Raw genomic sequence first — 18,685 nt, forward strand, 5'->3', positions numbered from 1 at the left:
CTTCCCACGTTAACGCAAACAAAAATTGCCTGTTGTTGTCTAACAGGATGCTAAAAAAGGTGGCAGTTAGATCTAACACAGTAAAATATTTTCTCCAATGTGGTATTTGCAAAAGTATAGTGTAGAGATCAGACATCACAGGGTGAGGAGCCACTACATGCTGGTGAATTGCCCACAGATTTTGTACAAAGGGATGTCCTGCATCTCCATCCTCATCTAGTCAGTTCTTTTTACAGGTAGGAAAGGAGTATTAAAAGGTGACACATATATTTTAAAAAAATCTTGACCTGAATTTCACTCTGTTTGCTTTTTTAATTTTCTTTTCTGCTTCTTGGAGAATGGGATACTGTTGCTTGGCCAACAGGGCTCTTCCCTTTAATTTAATTTTTATTGGTTGAGCTGAAACAAGCAGTTTCACACCCATGCTGGTTTTACTCCACAGCTCTGTTGGTATGGACTTCGATACTTCCTGTATTTTCAGCTCATTATTCAAAACTTCTTAGTGATCACACTGATCCCTATGATTATTAAACCTTCCCCACCCCCCTTAGGTGACACGTGTAATTCTGTATGTAAAGCCCACAAGAGATCTCTTCCTAACAAGTATGCTGGGGAATCCTCTGCTAACATGAATCTTCCCCATATGCTTTTATTTCCTGTTCTAACATATAAGGCTCTACACAGTCCATCTCTTCTTGGTCTATGATTCCATATATTAAAATTTTGTCCATTGACATTGATCCTTTTGGAGTAAAATTTAAAAGAGACAAAGTAGCTCTTGTATTTCACCAGAAATTCAACTTCATGATCTGCTACTTTTCTAGTGCATGTATTCCTCCTGGTCTGAATGAGTTTCCCATGTACTGAACATCTCCAGCTCCCTTAATCCTTTATAATTCACCAAGTCTCCTTCCTTGAGTCATTGTACAATTTCAGGGTAGACCTTTCATGTTGTTAATTTCCTCCTCTGCAGAGTTTTCATGGATGAAGAAGGTATTCTCATGATATACGTCCCAAATCTCTACTGTAATAAAATTCTCTTCCTCTGTTTTTCTGTGTTTCCCTTTCTGTATTAGTCTGGGGCCAAATCTCATACCTTGTTTTCCTCTTCCTCTGCCCCGCCTCTTGTAAGTTTTTTCCAATGCAGCTGCAAACAAACCTTCTTTATCCCTTTCATTCACTCTGCTTTCTGCATTTCTTCTTGACCATCACATACAAACATCACCACACTTAACATTTTCTGCAAATCTCCTTGCCAGCCTGGCATGTGATCCTTAAAATAGTTAGAGATGTCAGAGGCAGCTTGGTTCACAAACACAGTTACTGCCAACTCATCACTAAAATTCTGGAGTCATTCTGCAGTATAGCAACAAAGGCTGTTCCAGTATTCCCCACTGAGCTGCTGGGGTGTTCCTCTGGCCCCTGACAACATTTCTGCACTTGAGTTCAATTTAGTCTTATAGCCTTATAAACTCAAATCACACTTACCAGATTTCTAACCACTGTCTGGCGATTATCTATCTGTTTGATCCTAATTGGGACTATAATAATCCACTTGAGGCCAGGCAGTCCAATTTTCCCTTGCCTATAGGGTTAATTCCACATGTACACATGCACACACACCCCCATCCACCACTGGCTCCCCTCCTATTTCTCCCTGCTGCTGCTGGCTGCATTGCAAGAGGATTGTGAATAACATTAGAAACTACTAGGTAAAGCCCAGCAGAACCAGTAAGTGATACAGAGGGGGGAGTGTAGGATGGTGCAGAGACCAGCTCTGTAGGCACCTCAGTTAAGTTTGTCACCATCACAGCTAAAGTTTTCCCTCAAGGTTTTCATACTCATTTACGACCACCCTCTTTGCTGGTGGTCATGTGCCTGGTTGCCCAATGCATGCCCATAATGCTTCTGCTGGGATTTTCATTTTCTAAGATTTTACAGAGTAGTCACTTCTTTCTTTCAGTTGAAGGATCCTTCACAGATCCTGCTCCTTTAAGTACTGGCCTGTCTTCCTTACAGGATGCGATCGTGTGATTTATGACAAACTTGCTCTACCATAAATCCTGTACAAATTCTGTAATACCTTAGCTAAGGGCATCCTCTTTCCTATGCCAGGTGTATTCCCATCACTTCTCTGAGATGCTCTCACCCTCTTTGACTGTGTGCACTTTATGTTGATCAATCAGCAGACCACAAACAGCTGCAGCAATTATTTTCACCACGTCTGCTCAGGGGAACAACACTCGCCCTTCAGCACCTCTCACTTCGAAGGTCCCAAGTGAACTCACCTGCTGTTGGCAGTTGGATGTTTGGAGGTGAGAGGATCTGGAAGTGATGCTTAACCTGGGATATTTCTGTGCCATAGGTTTCCCTCAGTGGAGTTTCAGGCTCTTAAGTTCCATGAGATAATTTATTTGAGCGGCACAGTGATTGTAACAGCTTCAGTTGGGTGCCTCTGCAAACAGCCCCTGAACAGAGAAGTTTCTGGGCAATTATACCCTTACAGTCTAAGTTCCCCTCCCCTCACATGGCAGTTCAGACCAATAGTAATAATAAGGTCTAGGGTCTTCATGCTCTTCATTGGGTCCTTTCTTTGTCTCTAGGCTGTCTGCTTTGCTTCTTATCTTGAGGTTGCTACCTCTGCTGATGATTGTAGCCTCCTTATTTTCACAATTAAACCTGCTCTGGGACATTCTTTTACTTGAATAGGAAAGGGTTCAGCAAAAGTTCAATATATCCAGGTGAAGTAATTTCTTGTGGCCTACATTTCTGGCAAGTTTAGCCACTTAGGCTAACTTAGCCTATGTCAGCACTTACACTAAGCTTGACTAATATTTCCAAACAGGTAAATCAGAACTATCTACCAAAGTTGTCCTACAACTCCCGTTTTTTTTCCCAGCAGCTAGGAAAGGCTGAATCTTAGAATCTGTGTGAGTTGGATTCATACAAACTTGGAGATGTAGTGGATGGAGTAAGAAAATATGGTAGTAGGACAAAGGAAAGACTATCTAAAGGCTGGTGGAATAAAGGAGTGTGTTCTCTGTCAAGTTGAGTTGTGACCAGAAGCAGCTTTATTCTAAGCTCTGGGAGGATACCTACAACTACCTGAAGGGAGGTTGTAGAGAGGTGGGCGATGGTCTCTTCAGCCAGGTGACAGGAGATAGGACAAGGGGAAATGGCATGAAGCTGTGCCAGGGCAGGTTTAGTTTAGATATTAGGAAAAAAAAAATTACTGCAAGAGTTGTCAGGGCCTGGAACAGGCTGCCCAGGGAGGGGGCTGACTCACCTTCCCTCTGTGTGTTCAAAAAAAGGGTAGATGAGGTACTTAGGGATATGGTTTAGATTAGGATGGGAATGGTTGGAGTCGATGATCTTCAAAGGTCTTTTCCAAGCTTGTGATTCTTCTTCTTCTTGATTACCTGGTCACGTGAAGGCAATTGCCCTGTGTCTGATGGCAACAATGTGAGAACCACCCACAAAACAGAACGAATGAGTTGATGGTTTTCACTTGTGCCTTTTCTCTGAGGTGTGTCAACTTTTCAAAGCCTGTAAATGAACATAGGTATGTTGAGGGATGTATCTCTGGTTGCTACAATTGCTTTGAGCTTCATTCTAGAGTTTGTCCTCTAAAGTGTTTCACTGTGACTGTTACTTAATTCTATTTATAATAAAATGTTGACACTTTTCAAAGGTTAACCAGACAAATAATAAGTAAATAGATTCATCCTACTACAAAAAAGCTCTTTTCCAATCTAACACATAAACTTCTGTAAAACATTTTAATGAAGGTGGTTGTATTCTGAACAGTATTTTTTCTAGGTTTTTTGACTTTACTGTTGGTCTCTTTTTCCCTCTTCTAAGCTCTTTTAAATCTGCCTGACTTTTTTATTTGCAGTTTAATGAGAATTCTAATCCATGAGATCCAATGGTCTACAAAGTCTTCAAGATGATTCCTGAGTGCCTCATTCTTTAGAAGACAGACCATTGCATGTCACAAGATCTGAATGCTGGCATTCAAGTTCAAGGAAACTGTGGTGGCAGAAGTAGCAAAATTGGGGCACTGTTTATTGCCCCAATTTGTTTACATTTGTTCTTCATTTTTGGTGGTGTAATAGTGTCATAAGTACACTTTAATGAAAGACTCTGACCAGGATTAGATGGTACAAGTTTAGTGTGTTATGAATGGGAGGAATGTCCAAAGCTGAGCAAAATCTCTTATCAACTTGTTTGCCTGGATTGATCACTCAGTATGAAAGATTCTAGCCTTTAGTGCAGGATGTACTGAAGATCCTCCTGTAAGGAACAATGCTGCTGTGTAGGTATGCTGTGATACATAGGAACGTATTAGCCAGCCTGATGGAGTTAACGAGCTTGTTCCTTTGCTGTCAGGAAACTAATGCAGTTTTAATGTTCTCATTGCAATTAAAATTGTTCTACATTAAAATGCAATACAAGTTTTTTGTTTCCATTGGTATTTTATGTAATGCTGACTGTGCATTTAAGGACTTCACAGCCCTTAGAGCTCAGAACGTGCTTCTTCTATTAGCCTTGTATTTTAATTTTAGGAGCTGACATAGTTAAGGGACTAACTTCTGCCAACCTTGTTTTGTTTTTCTTGCTAACAGAGGAAAAGGAAAAAGTAAACAGTTACTCCACACACATATTAAGATTTGCATGAGAAATAGTAATTGTGTTCATTCTGTGCTCATATTTTTGCTCACAGAGGAGGAATTACTCAGTAATTTGTCCATATTCAATGAAACGTGTGTGAAGTGGCAAAGGAAAACTGGAAGAACGGGAGTGCAGGGGATATACACAGTAAGTGGAACAGTATTTGAGACTGGGGCAGCTTTGTCCTGGTTAATTCTGGTGAGTAAGCAGTGGAGATTTGTTTTGTGGCGTTGGTTTGTATGATAATTGGTCTCACTATTCCCAGTGAACTGTCTAGAAACCCAGCGGTGTCTAGGTTAGGAAAGAAAGAAATCCCTGCCCTAAGGTCAGGTGAAAAACTCAGAAGCTGTTGGAATCCCATTCCAGTAAATCAGTTAAACATCTGCTTGCAACTGTAAGAAACGTTTCAGCACAAGTTTATGTTCTAGTGAAATTCCGTTGTAGAGCTTGAGGTCACATTGACATAGAAAACATTGCAAAACTTGGGCTCTGTCCCTATCTGTGATGCAAACATTTCAAGTAAACATCATATCACTTGCAGATACTGGATGTAACTTGTTTTAGAAATGCAAAGTGTATTGAAATACTGGGTCTTGCAGAAGAGATTCAGCCATCTTGGTTTTTTCATGGGAATGGAAAGCAGCCTTGATAACAGCTTCTATCGTTGTGTATATAGATGGCAAAAAAAGGAAAGACACAGATATTCATAAGCAAGTAGTTCAGCCAGTGTTATCAAAAGCCAAAACAAAATGATGAGAATTCCCATGTTTTGAGAATTACAGCGATCCAAGAAAGGTAGCTTTTTTGAGTATGTACAAAAAGGGGAAAATGAAAATATGTTTCAAGGTTGGATGATGATTTTGGAAAATAACCTTTCTCCTCCTGTGGTCTAAATTTGGTTTTAGCTTGAGTACTTTTATTGAGCACGGATAATATGGAAAGAGGCAAGTTCCCTACTACCACAGACAGTCCAAAAAAGGTTTTTCATGTACCCACTGGTACTGGTAACTGGTCTGTGCATGTGTTTTAGCTGGGTTTCTGCTGTCTGCAAGACATTTCAGAGTAGGCAAAGCTGAGAATGCTGTAGGTGTAGTGTGTGTGCAGTAAAGATCAGGACTGCCTTGATCCAGCTCACCTATACAAGTTTTGCCTGTCCCTTCATGTCATACAAACGACAGGTTGCTTTTTCACTGCACTTGTCTTTACTCTAGTTTTGCATCCAGTCTTGCTGGTTGTCTCTAGGGTTGGGGGGGTATAAAAAAAAAATAAAGTAGCAAGTGGATATAGTTCCCATCTGTGTGCTGTAAACAAGGAAGAATGTTTATTTACACCTTAGTTGTGTTGGAGGTGTGTGTAGGGTCCGTGTTACAGATTTCTTCTATTTGTTACAGAAATATATGAAAAAATATTCTTAACAGCTACAAGAAATTAAAGATCTAATTTATTAAGCCATCTTCTTGCACCAAAACATTCACACACATATTTTTTTCATTGATCTTACAGTCTAAAACAGAGGTAACCTTAGGTTCTCAAGGCTCACTTGAGCTCACATTCTGAATTTTGGAGAGCCACAACCAATTGCACCATCATTTTTTTAATCCCTCAATAGTTTCACATACTGGGCCAAAGATGGGATGAGAAGACTTTCTCAGAAGATGCAAAATTTAACATCAATACGAGTGAAGATAATCCAAAGGTGTGTTTAGATCTCAGCTCTGGCAGTAACTACCTGGTGAATATTACTACCATCTCTTCCACAAACATGACTGTCTCCGTTACAGTAACAGTTCAAACAAAGGGTAGGTTGTGTTTTATATTCTCTGTGTTTAGAGAAAAACTTGCTGTGCTGTATAGTTCAGTGTTTGGAACCTACCAGACAGGATAACAGGCAGTATCCTAGACTGTGTAATTCTTTATGCTGATCACAGTGTAGCCACCATCTGCATCTTCTTCTGAAAAATGGTTTTCTTTTTGCTCACTGTGGCCATTGATTCTACCAGCAGAGCAGTGACAGGAAGTGCCCTTCCTAAAGATTCAGCAAACTTCCCTCTTCTGGATTTGTCTTTTGAAGCAGGATTGGTGCTGTGGCATTCCAGGATTGGTGTAGTGGCATTTCTGGCTACATGCTAGAGTTTTGGTCCATGGTACAGTGCTTACTGTTTTCCATTTTGTACCTTGGAAACCAATTCTCTGCCTGTGGGAGAATTCCCTGTTGCTGAGCTGTGTTGTAGCAATCCAAGCCACGTGAGCATCATAGATAATGTTCCTGTGTTTAGCAGTGGTGAGCAGTGTTATGGCAGTTTTTCAGTATTTGTAGAGAAGGTGTGTTCTAATAGCAGGTTTCTGTAGTATTTTGGTCATGGAAATGTTAAGCTTGCGTGACATGCTAATTCTGATGAGACAGACCTTGAGAAATAATTGCCTTTGCAGTGCACAAAAAAGCATCTTCCTAAGGGACATCAACTGTGACAAATTGTTCTATGACAGCATTATTTCCATAACAAGTTCTGAACCCCACAATCTGTCTGTCATTATAACCTCCCTAGGTTTGGACAAATAAATTTTACCTTGATTTTCTGAATACCATGTTTGGGTAAAAGCATGGCAAATATTCACATTTTATTTACTGTTTGTTTATTCAGAAAGAAAGGAGATTCTACCTCCTCAGAAGGGAATAAATAATGTTGATTATTTTTCTTTTAACTTTCAGCTGCTCATATTCAATTGAGTTGACAAAGGTGAAGTTTTTGTAGTAAGTTGTTAACTTTTTTGCCTCTGCAGTAAAGGAAGCTTTCAATAACGTATTAATTTTTAATGATACTTGCTTGAAGTGGCGGAGAAACGTCAGGGGAGCTGATGTGGAAGACAGATACTTAGTAAGTGACAATCTCTATTTTGAACCTAGAAAACAATTTATATCAATCACTTATGTGAAAAAAATCCTCTAATATTTCAAACACTCACTGCTAGCAGAGTCCCTCATTCTAATAACGTGTCTCATAATAACATGGGGAGTAAGTTTGCACAGCAACCTTCAGAGAAGAAAGCACTGTGCTCTTTTGTAGTCTCCTGCTTTTTGCTTCCTCCTCCTACCCCTCCGTACCCCACCCACCCTACCCTCCCCTCCCCCGTTTGCTCTATTTTGTCTTCCTCATCTGTATTTTCAGTTCTGTCATGCTCAGAACTCAGACTCCACTCTGTGATACCCCTTCAATCTTCCCCCATCCTAGCAGGCTATTTCTACATGAACTATCTCTGCCAGGACTCCTCACCACCTGCTGTTGTCTCAAATCTCTGTGGCAAAGAGATTATCCAAAAGCATAGGATCTATTCAAAGGAAAATTAGCACATGACTAAAAAACAGCAACCATTTTAGTTTTCACTAACAGAGGAGTGATCTAGAGAAGCCCAAGGTTAATGACTTCATGATCGTTTGGGACATCAACAACAAAACAAACACAGACAAAATCCTACTGAAACAAACAAAAAAACTCATGAGTCTGTAAATTTGCCTGGACACAGCTGTCTGTAGGCAGATCCTGGAGAGCATTTGGCATTTTGACATAGGTCAAAATTACTTGATTTTGACTTGATCCTCAGGGTCAAACCAGAGAGGTGTTCTTGTGAGCTTACTTTTAGAACTCATCACTTTGCACCATAAGGGTACTACGATGAAAGTGTGCTGTTCCTGGAAGCCTAGATGTTGGTGGGAAATTACAGCACTAACAAAATAGAGGGTAGACTATGAGGAGGAGGAATGAAAGGACTAGGACAATGTCAGAGCTGATCAAGAGGGACTAATTCCTGTCAAATTTTGAAGGTGTTTGAATTTCAATAACATTTTTGACACTCAATGCAGTGATGTGTTTTTGTGCTGTTTCTTCTAATTCAGAGCATGCAATGACTGAATGCAAGTGATCTATTAAAACATTGGCATTTCCATGCTGTGATTGTTTGGTTACAGTTTCATGTACAAGGCCAGCGCTGGTATCAGAAGGAGTTCTTTCATGAAATGACCTCCAACCTTACTACACATAACCAGGCTCCAGAAGTTTGTTTCGATTTGCAGCCAGGCACCAATTACTCCATTAATATTTCCATGGTGGCTCTGAATTTTTCACTGGTCGTTTCCATGACAACACAAATCACAGGTAGGTCCTGCAATTTATTTTATATATTTAGGAAAGCACCTCTTGGGTGCTTTACTTACACCTCTTGCAACCAAGAGGTGCAAGTAAAACAGCATTGTTGACCTCAGTGTGCTCTTTTGATGCTTAAAATTGTTCATTGCTGTTTGTTTTCACAGATTTCATAGGGTTGACAGTCCAGCAGCAGAGGGAGGATAGAAATGGGAGTTCAGTGTTTTGGAGTGTCATTTTGGCACAGCAGGGGAAAGCTAGTTTGGTGGGTTAGACACAAGGTTGTCTGGAGGAGCTGGGTTAAAAACTGCCCAACTAGAGGCTAAGCCACTACTTCTGTATGAGTTATTTTCACAGTTAACTGGAGATAGTAGTACAACTGCACTTCATGTCAGTATCAGGTATGACTGTAGTCTGCAAGGATCCAAAGTAGAGTCCTGCAAGTACCTCAGATACCTTCATCAATGATTGGTAGAATACAAAACATAGGCATTTGAGAAGTAAAGTTCTGTAGGAAGAGTCTCAGCTTCACTGTTTAGCAAGATGTTTGTATCGCACTAAAATGCAGCGATTAAAAACACGTGTCATTTTTAGCTTGTTTTGTTTCAAAGAGTTTTGCACCGTCCCTGTACCGTGGGATTTTCAGTATTAGGTTATTGCTGTTCTACTGTGAAGTGCAGCACAGTATTTGATGCTGGGTATAGTTCTTCCCGTGGGGGCCACTAATTGGAACTGGTAAGAAACATGGAAGTCCTGTGAGTGGCTGTAGCTTTGTTCAGCCACCAGATGGAAACATTTCTCCTCTTATGCCTATGAAGAACTGGGGATTCGTGGGGCTTTTGAAATTGATAGGTTTTTAGCAGTATTTTTAACAGTAAATCTGCGGGTTTTAAGCTTTATGAATGGCAAAACACCTCATTTCCCAAAGCTACTGTTTATGCTGTGCAACAACCTGTATTTATTTTTTTTAAATGAACTTACAGTAATGATTGTATAATTCATTTTCACAAGTTTGCAAGTTGTTACTCAAAGTAGTGTCCATGAGTTCATGAGTACATGTAGCTTTTTAAAAACGATTGAGCATTCTCAGAATTTGGTTGACTGAGGTAATTTTTGAACACATATTTAGAGTAAAGGCTTTTTGCTTTGTCATCCCGTAATATTTCTTAAATACTGAAGGATTACATCAGGTCACTTAGTCAGCAGAGCTCTAGAGAACACTTTGCAGCAGGTGCTGTGTGAAGTGGTATTTTTGCCTTGGCAGCTGGCATGTTTTCTTTTCTGCTGAGTTGGTGCTTAACAAATGCACATACAGAGCCACAGAAAAGGTCTTTGCCTGAGAGTTAGGTAATTTCCAGCTTGGAAGAAGATCCTGACACACAACCCATTTTAAATCTGGTAGCTGCTTTTTCAGAGGGTCAATGAAATGTAAGTGTTGCTCTGTCTTTAGGACTCTTAATCCAAAACTTGCCATGCATATACTTGATATTGTGCTCTTTTAATGGAAGGCAAAAAATAAAAGTATATCTTTTGTGGTTGAAATGTAGTAAAAATTATAAAGCAAACAGAGCTCATGCTGCAAACTCACCAAACTTTGTTGCTATTTCAGCTTATCTAAGATGACTAGGATATAGTTAAAATAATTCTTCTGCCAGTGTCCCTTTGTCTTCTGTGCCTTCTGTTTCAGGAATTGAATTATCTGCAGAAGCAGATACAAGATACATAATATATATAAGAACTGTTTATAATTTGCTCCTTCATTTGTATAGTTACTTTGTAATCATGTACGCTGTGAGTGATCTCAATTTATCTGCCAGTTTTAGCCTGAAAAATGGGATACTTTTTTTTTGCTCTGGTGGTGCTGTGTAAATGCAAGATATGCCTTAAGCACAGAGGTTTTTTTAAAACTGAGACTTAGGAAAGTGTTTTACTGTTAATGTACTGGAGGTGGCCTCATGTCTCGTTACGGGGTGCTGTATGAAATCTCAGACAAGTGCAGTCAGTTGGTGTGTTCCCCTAGGTGGGGCTAAATCCAGATATTGTAGCTCCTTGACTTCCACACACCGAAATTTTGAAAAGACTTCAGGAAATCTTCTGTGGAGTTTCACTTCTGTGAGGAGATGTGTTCACGACAACTTAAAGAAAGGCTGCCTAACAGACTTAATTTCCTGACAAGGATAACAATCTGTGTAAATTCTTAAATACTGTTGCAAAATACAATAAGCATGTAAGTACTAGCAATAAGTTTAGGCTTTTTTTCCCAAAAGGATGACTTGTAAATGCATATTAATTTCGGTACTTGAATCTCTGTACCTGTATTTATGTATCTCCTGAGTGAGGATGTATTATATCCATAGTATTTCTAAAGAAAAAAAAAAAGCAAGAACTTGGGATGTAGAAAACTGATTTTCTCCCTGCAAGTTGCATCCCTTAAAAATAGTTCTGTACTAAGCAGAAGTTTGGGGTTGCCTGTGATCTGGAAAATAAAGTCTAGCATATTCTTTATGGACATGGAAATTTTTTTCCATTCATACTTTAAGTATCAGGCATCTTGCACAATCTTTTATGCATATTTTAGACAAGCTCTCAGCATCTCTCTACTTGAGATAGGAAATTGAGTGAATTATGAGAGATGATTAGGCAGTGATTATATCGTAGTTGTGAAAAGATGGTAGCAAGATCATCTTTTAAGCAGAAAGGAGTTTGTGTCCAGTGAAGGAATGGAGCATCTTGTGGGTGTACTTTCTCTTCATTATTTCTGTGGGATTTCACTACTTACACGTGGCTCTGTTCCTTTTCTTTTGAAGATAATTTCTTAAGGCATACTCAGATGAATTATTGATCTTAATTTGATTCTGTTTTGACATAGGTATTTAAGGAATCTGAATTTTATAACCTCTACCAGGTTTTTGAAAAACAGAACAATGGAGAAAGTGCCAATGATTTTGCTTTCACTTCTGATTTCCTAAATAAGGGTAAATTCTTCAGTTGAGCTGCATTGAAATACTATTGATATTTGAATCTGTTTGCAGGCTTTGCTTTGGGATTGATTCTTTATGATGGATGTGGCAAAATTGTTGTCTTCAGGGAGTTCATTAGTTCAAACTAATTTGCAGTGTCTGGCTAGCTTTTTATAGTTCAGTGTGACCTTAGACATCATACTTGAAAGACAGAAGATTTTCTGGGCACCAGAAATAGATTTTTTTTGTGCCTGAATTACTGGATACATTTCTTTCTTGTAAAATAATTCACTTGTAATTGGGTCTTTACAACAGTCAATGTTTTTCTCATGACTGTTCCTCCTCATTTTTTTCTCAGAATCAGGGTGTATTGATTGCACTCTGTGCCTCACGCATGCTGCCATTCCTTACATGTTTGAACATGCACTTTCCAGTGGCTTGGGGTACATTTGACCTCAAGCCTGTGTACCTCAGACAGCTGTAGCAGTTCCTATGTGACTCAGCTGCTATTTTTTTTTTTGTTTGCTTGTTTTAGTCCAGGGTGTGTCTACCTGCAGGCTACAGTCTTGTGTGTGTATCCACTCTGTCTGCTATAAACATGTGAGTCAGTAAGTAGACTCACAAGCAGGGAGTCTAGAAAGGGACGTGAACTTGAAGAATAGATTTAATCACATACTAAAAATCATCTTCCAGAGCCCTGCCCTGCACTTTTGTCTCCCTGTGTGAAAAAGCTACTACGTTACAAATGGGTTGCAAAGGACAGTTTGCCCGCCCATGAACCTATGTATACTCACACGTAAAAGATACATTATTGTTCAGATCTGTTGGAACCAAAAAGATGAAGAACATTTACAGTCATAGTTTCATACAGGTACTCCTTTAACGTCTGGAAAAGGAGGGGAAAACCAAATCTACTTCCCAGCAAGGAAGTGAAAACCTGTTGGAGATGTGGTGATGTAATAGCTCTTACTCTGACAGCACATCAGGTACCTCCAGAGAGAGACAGTCCCTTGCAGTGTGCAGCTTCAGAGCATGAGTATTGCAAAGAAAGGAGTTTCTGATTTATGTAATGGGGAAAAGGGAAGTGATTAAAACCTGAGGGTTTTTTGGTTGGGGTTTTTTAGTGTTTTTTTAGTTAGGAGGAAATTTAGTTGCTAATCCTGTAAACACTTTTATCCATATGTTCATGCACACACTTTGTATTTTTTTGTAGAGATTATTCAAATGTGTATTTAAGTGCATGTGAACTACACTTCTCTGTTCTTTTTCTGACCTCCTTCAAAGCAAGATTTATTTATAAATACTTGCGAAGTTATGAAGTTCTGAACACCTCTGTCATTCTGTTTATGAACAACTTGATACAGGTGGCAGAGTCTGTCAGTCTGTACTTTATAGCCAATGTTGTACATGCTGAACAAGATTATTTGCCCCTTTTTCATCTGCGTGACATGGGGTGTCTTTAGTATTGCTTCAGGTGGTCCTTCACAATCTGATAACAATGTGTCTGCATTTATGTTCTCAACTAGTTAATTAAAGCAATTGTGCTGTAATATGTACAGTAAACTTAATTACTCTTCAAACAGTAAAAGAAACTGTAAAAATATGTTATATTTTATCAATATCACTACTTTTTTCTGTTGTAATTTTACAGCAGTGGTGTTGGCTTCCTTGTTTTACAGTTCAGTTAAAAACTTTTTGGACATAAATAACTTCTAAAAAATACTTTGTTTGCAGGAAGTGAAGATCATGCAAATGGTGCTATTCCAGCAAAGGATTGTTTCATTTATAACTTGGCCTTAAGAGGAGTGTTTTGACTTCTCTGAACTTGAGAAGAGCGGCCATCTGGTTTTGGACTTTGTGGTTCAATTCCATTACCATTTTAAAGCTTAGTCATTAGCACAGAATGATGAAGGGAAGCTATAAAGACAGTGTAGTCAGTAAATATTCCTTTTATCACTACTGGAGAATGTTGTAAAAGTACCCATGCTTGTATTGTGTCAGTTTGCCTGTGAAGTCCTTGGTCTGCAGCAGCAAAGAGTATTGCCAAAACCCCAGGGCTTTCAAACAAGAAGTAAACAGTTAATTTCCAGGATTATAGAAAGAAATGTAGATGTTCCATGGTGAAATGTTTTCATGATAACTTAATACTGAACTGCTTCCAGCATTCTAAGGAGGGAAGGTTTAGATTAAATACTAGGAGGAAGTCTTACAGAGAGAGTGGTGAGGTGCTGGAACAGGCTGCCCAGAGAGGTGGTGGATGCCCTGTCCCTGAGGTGTTCAAGGCCAGGTTGGACGGGGCCCTGGGCAACCTTGTGTAGATTGGTTGGTTGGTGGCCCTGCCTGTGGCAGGGGAGTTGGAACTCTGTGAGCTTTGGGGTCCTTTCCAACCCAGACCATTCTATGATTCTGGCTTTTTCTGAAGAGCATGATTACAGGATAAGACCAAACTGGCTTTTGTGATAGCATTGAGGTATGTGCTGTTTCCCAGTTCTCTTAGAACAGTAGGTGCTTCCAGGTGTGCATTTCCTTCCTGTAGCCTGCCTGCATGTTCAGAAGGAGACTCAGCAGAGTAGAAAATGAGCCTAAATATGAAAAGTCCAAGTGTTAGTAACAGCACTGCTATGATAATTGCTTCATCTGGGTATACTTCATTTCCATGTTTTCCTGATTCTGCTACAGATACCTGTGTCTGTTCTGCTGGTGAGAGTTAAAAAAAAAAAATCAAAAAAAGCTAATGTCACCTGAGCAGACTGGAAGGTCAAGCTTGTTTGTACTAATTAGTATTTCTTACCAGCAACTGCATATGCAAACGACTCCAAGCTTTAAAAGCACTCTGTGGGTTTTTTTCCCAGATTTTGGTCTCTCTTGCCCACTTACTAGGGCTGTCAGTGCCAGATGGCTATTTATTTTCATGCTTTGCAGTTTTCCTGTCAAAGTATAGAAAATAACAAAATGTAATTGTTATGAACTGAATGGGTACTCTTTTTGCCTCCTGTCTTCCCTTGCACTGCTTATCTGCAAAAAAGATATAAAATAGTTGCTGTGCAATGCACATTTTTGCTGGCATCAAAGAAGAAATTCCCATGTTTTTCTTGGAAATTGGAAGAACCGTTAGAGGAATTAATAGCAGTGTCTCCTGATGGTATTGGATGCCAAAGGAAGGGAAGACAGGAGAAATGCACCAGATAAATCTGCCTGGACAGATATATTTTCCTGTGGCTGTGCTGCGGAATCAATGAGGTTAAGGGAGGGTTTACAGTTCTTAAGTTCTGTTTGCTTAGGTTTGCAAGGTGCAAGGGACATAAAGGTTGGCTGTGAAATATTTGTTAATTTATCTTCTTCAGCTAGAAATACTGTCTGTACATTTCACAGTATCTGCAGTTGCAGAAGCACTGGAAAGACCCTTTGAAATACAGAACATTTCCTGTTCTTGAAGGCAGCCATGCATTAGCTCAGAAAACTAGATTGAAAGGGTTTTCTGCTCTGTCTCTGCAGGAGGGAAGCCATTGTAGAATATTAAGGCTTTGCTAGATAAAAATTGTATTCTCATTTCAGTCCTAAATATCCATAGCTGGTTTCTTGGCTAGTAGTACACCTGTAGCCTGGTTTTCAAGAAGAACTGGTAAAGGGAACTAACAGAGAATTAATTTGGCTAGGTAAGCTATCAGGCTTCTGAGGATGATTTTTGCAAAGGGCTGGGTAGGATTTTTCTTCCTAGGAGTGCTTCTGTGGTCCATTGTCTTCATTTTGGGCATACTGTCCTTAGCTTGTTCCTTTCCCATGTTAGGTCTGTTTGAAGCAGAGATCATGTAGGCATCTAATTTTCTTTTTCATAAGCTACAAAGACAAGGTTTTGGTTGGCTTATATGATGGAATTTCTCCTTTATTTAGATCTTTTTTGTAGCCATCTTTTGCAATAGTTTCACTTAGATCTGATGGACTGTGACATGTTCACACCTGGGCCACCTTTAACTGGTAGTACTGCTACAGGGTTATACAAATCTGTTTCTTCTGCCTTTTTGAGCACCTCTGTGACTAACACTCATTCTGAGACATACTAATAAGCTCTTCCTACTACCCAAAGGAATTTAGAACATAAAGCAAAAAATTCTCGTTTGTAGCCACAAGGGTATCACCTTGTACTTTATACTGGCACTTTTCATCCTATTTCTGCAAAACAGAATCTGTAAAGGTGGTTCAGTTGTTCTTGCACAGTGTCTTCATACTGCTTTTGTTTTGCACTGCCTAACATTGTTTGAACAGTGAAATTCATTTGTATGCACATGGATTTTGCAGTATGATTGTTAATAAAATGCCAGACTTGGTATTACTTTTTCTAGCCTTGGAGATTTTCTAATAGCCTTCCTGCACCACAGTGCTGCTACCAGTGTGCTTTGCTTTGCTATGTCCCTGTTTACCAGTAATTCACCCTCTTTACAGTTGTTTTTATGAAGCGTCATTTTCTCCTCCTGAACTAATGATTTGCTGTGTTTCAACATACATGTGCAGCTATCTGTATTCCAGCTGTTTGAAGAATCCATGCATCTCAGCAAGATTTTGCCTGATATGACTTAATTTTGGCAAATCTGCATTGATTTTCTTTTACTTGCCTCTGTGACACTGATTATTCTTTCTAACAGTACTCTGAAGTCTTGTTTTTCTGTATATAAGCACTGCATTTGTAACTCTTTAGTCAGGTATTGCACCAGCAGCTTCACAGACCAGTTTTCAAACAGCTTAGCCATGCCTGTAAATATCTGTGCTGGTACTTTCAGACTTCTGGGGTAGATAACACCCGTGCTTCACGGCCTGCCCCCTTGGTTGTGCACACTGAAACTTCTCATTTTTGCTTCCAGGCTGATAGGGTGAATTTCTGTTACCATAGTACCAGTCTCTGTCAGTGTGCAGCTGTCATCATTGCCACTGAAATTAGAGGCAGAAGTGTTTGTTCAGTTTTTGCCCTGATGCAGATTCTCACTAAAACAAATAAGAGCTCTGTACCCATACTGAAATTAATCACAAGTGGCTGGATATTGCTAGCTGACTGTGAGCAGTGAGGAAGGAAGTTGCCTTCTTGAAACTGCCTTTGGCACCAACAGATACTCCTTTATTCACACCACTTTATGTCTTGTAGTGGGCTGTGTGCCTGGAGTTACATCTTTTTATTCTTGACCATTTCAGTCTAATAAACAACTTCTTCCAACTAACCTTTCCTGTCCCATTTCTCTGCAGTCTACCATCATTTTGTGGCATCTCTGTTTTTCCCAGCTAGCAGATAAACTTCAGTGCAGGTGTTTGAGTTGTGGCTGCTGTGCCATTGTGCTTGTGTTTCCTCTGTGTTTTCCTTGACCAGACTATTTACGTTCTTTGCAGACTTTAGCCATAAGGGTTTGGAGGTTCAGAGGAAGTTTTGGGGGTAAAACAGCTAGGAACCCTCATGCCTGAAATATTTCTAATACTTGTCTGAAGCACTGGCATCTGTTTACCTTCTAGATCCCCCTTTTCCAGATGTACATTTTGTTGCAGTAAAAGGTTCTACACCCTTACTCAGACTCCGGAAAGCAGAAGATCGAAATGGACCGATCAGGTTTGTGTCTGTGAACTCTTAAAAAAAAAAAAACATTTTTCAAATTTATGTTGCTTACATATTGTAACTTTTTTGGGAGGGTTTTTTTGGTTTTTGTGTTAGCAGTGGGAGAAAACTTAAGCTATAAGTCGAGTTTCTCCTCCCTTAGTGGAGTAATACTTGGCTTCAGACTCTGACCTGTTTTCTGGAACAAAACTCTGGTTTTGGTAATCCTGAGTATTCACTGCTGAGTTTTTTTCCTTTGTCCACAGTAGATATTTATTGATGGATCCAAAAAACTGATGCAGACAGTACTTCTTTTTTGTTTAGGAGCCAGAGGAAATAGTAAACAATATCTGCATTTACTGATATTCTGAAGTACTGTTTCCATATTAGTGTATTACTACCAAAATATATTTCTAGAGAAAAAGAATTTACACCTTACTAAGTGCTGGTTTTGATAGAAGGAAAATGTAATTGTAACTCAGTGTTACAGTAAAGCAGAAAATGCATGAAAGCTAATAACATCCCAGGAAATGACTGGTGTAACGGCCATAATAAGTCTTCCTATGGTTGGATGCCATAGACTAGAGAGTGTTTTGAAAGGTCTGAAGACATTTGATTATTTTTTTACAAATGTTATCTGTCATACCCTTCTTTAAATAGAAAAAACATGTTTCCGGGAAACCATGAAGAATTTTGTAGAGGCCAGTGATGTGTTGTTTCGTAGTTGGACTTGGATGACAGGAGCAAGAGAGCCTGCAATAACTCCATTTGATGCTCATCTGAACATGTAAAGCTAACGTGCATGTGATGAGGAGAGCCAGCTGTAAGCTGTACATGAAGTGCTTTTGGTTCATAATACAATCGAATACACACACAGAGAAGTGTTGTAGTATGAGAAGCGTTAGTATTGGACATGGATAATGAAAAGCAGTTAAGGGGATGCAGATAGAAAAGGCAAGGTCAACTGAAGAATCTCTGATGCACAGTACATTGAAGTGAGGGCTAATGTTTACTCTTTTTGTTTTACTCTAGTCTTTATCAAGTGATTGTGCTTCCTCTGGGTTTGCAAAGCACTTTTATTTGTGAATCCTTTGCTGCTACAACTTTCTTTACTAACACCACTGATGTTAAAGGATATGTGGCAGCTGAATTCCTGGCGAAGGACGTTGCTGACAACATGTCAATTGCTCTTGGAGACAGACATTACTACGGGAAGTTCTATAATGCTCCTTTAAAGCTGGGAGAAGAGTATTGTGTTTTTTTGAGAATAATAAGTGAATGGAATAAGGTAATGGTGTTTTGAAATCTTTTCTTTATGTCTGTTGAATGAAATGTTGCTGGGG

The 18,685-nt window shown here is 39.4% G+C and overlaps 1 protein-coding gene across 1 annotated transcript in view; it reads left to right on the forward strand.

Moving 5' to 3' along the window:
- SUSD1 (sushi domain containing 1) overlaps positions 1–18,685 on the forward strand; it is a gene marked incomplete at its 3' end in the record, with an annotated part of 49,908 nt that overhangs the window by 21,576 nt on the left and 9,647 nt on the right. The window contains exons 8-13 of the mRNA XM_084278326.1: positions 4,724–4,818; positions 6,281–6,470; positions 7,453–7,547; positions 8,636–8,822; positions 17,264–17,357; positions 18,375–18,630. Of these exons, the coding sequence (XP_084134452.1) occupies positions 4,724–4,818; positions 6,281–6,470; positions 7,453–7,547; positions 8,636–8,822; positions 17,264–17,357; positions 18,375–18,630 (917 nt within the window). The remainder of the gene's footprint in view (positions 1–4,723; positions 4,819–6,280; positions 6,471–7,452; positions 7,548–8,635; positions 8,823–17,263; positions 17,358–18,374; positions 18,631–18,685) is intronic.

This window comes from Gallinula chloropus (assembly GCF_964237585.1).
Source record: "Gallinula chloropus genome assembly, chromosome: Z".
In the NCBI taxonomy this organism is placed as follows: Eukaryota; Metazoa; Chordata; class Aves; order Gruiformes; family Rallidae; genus Gallinula; species Gallinula chloropus.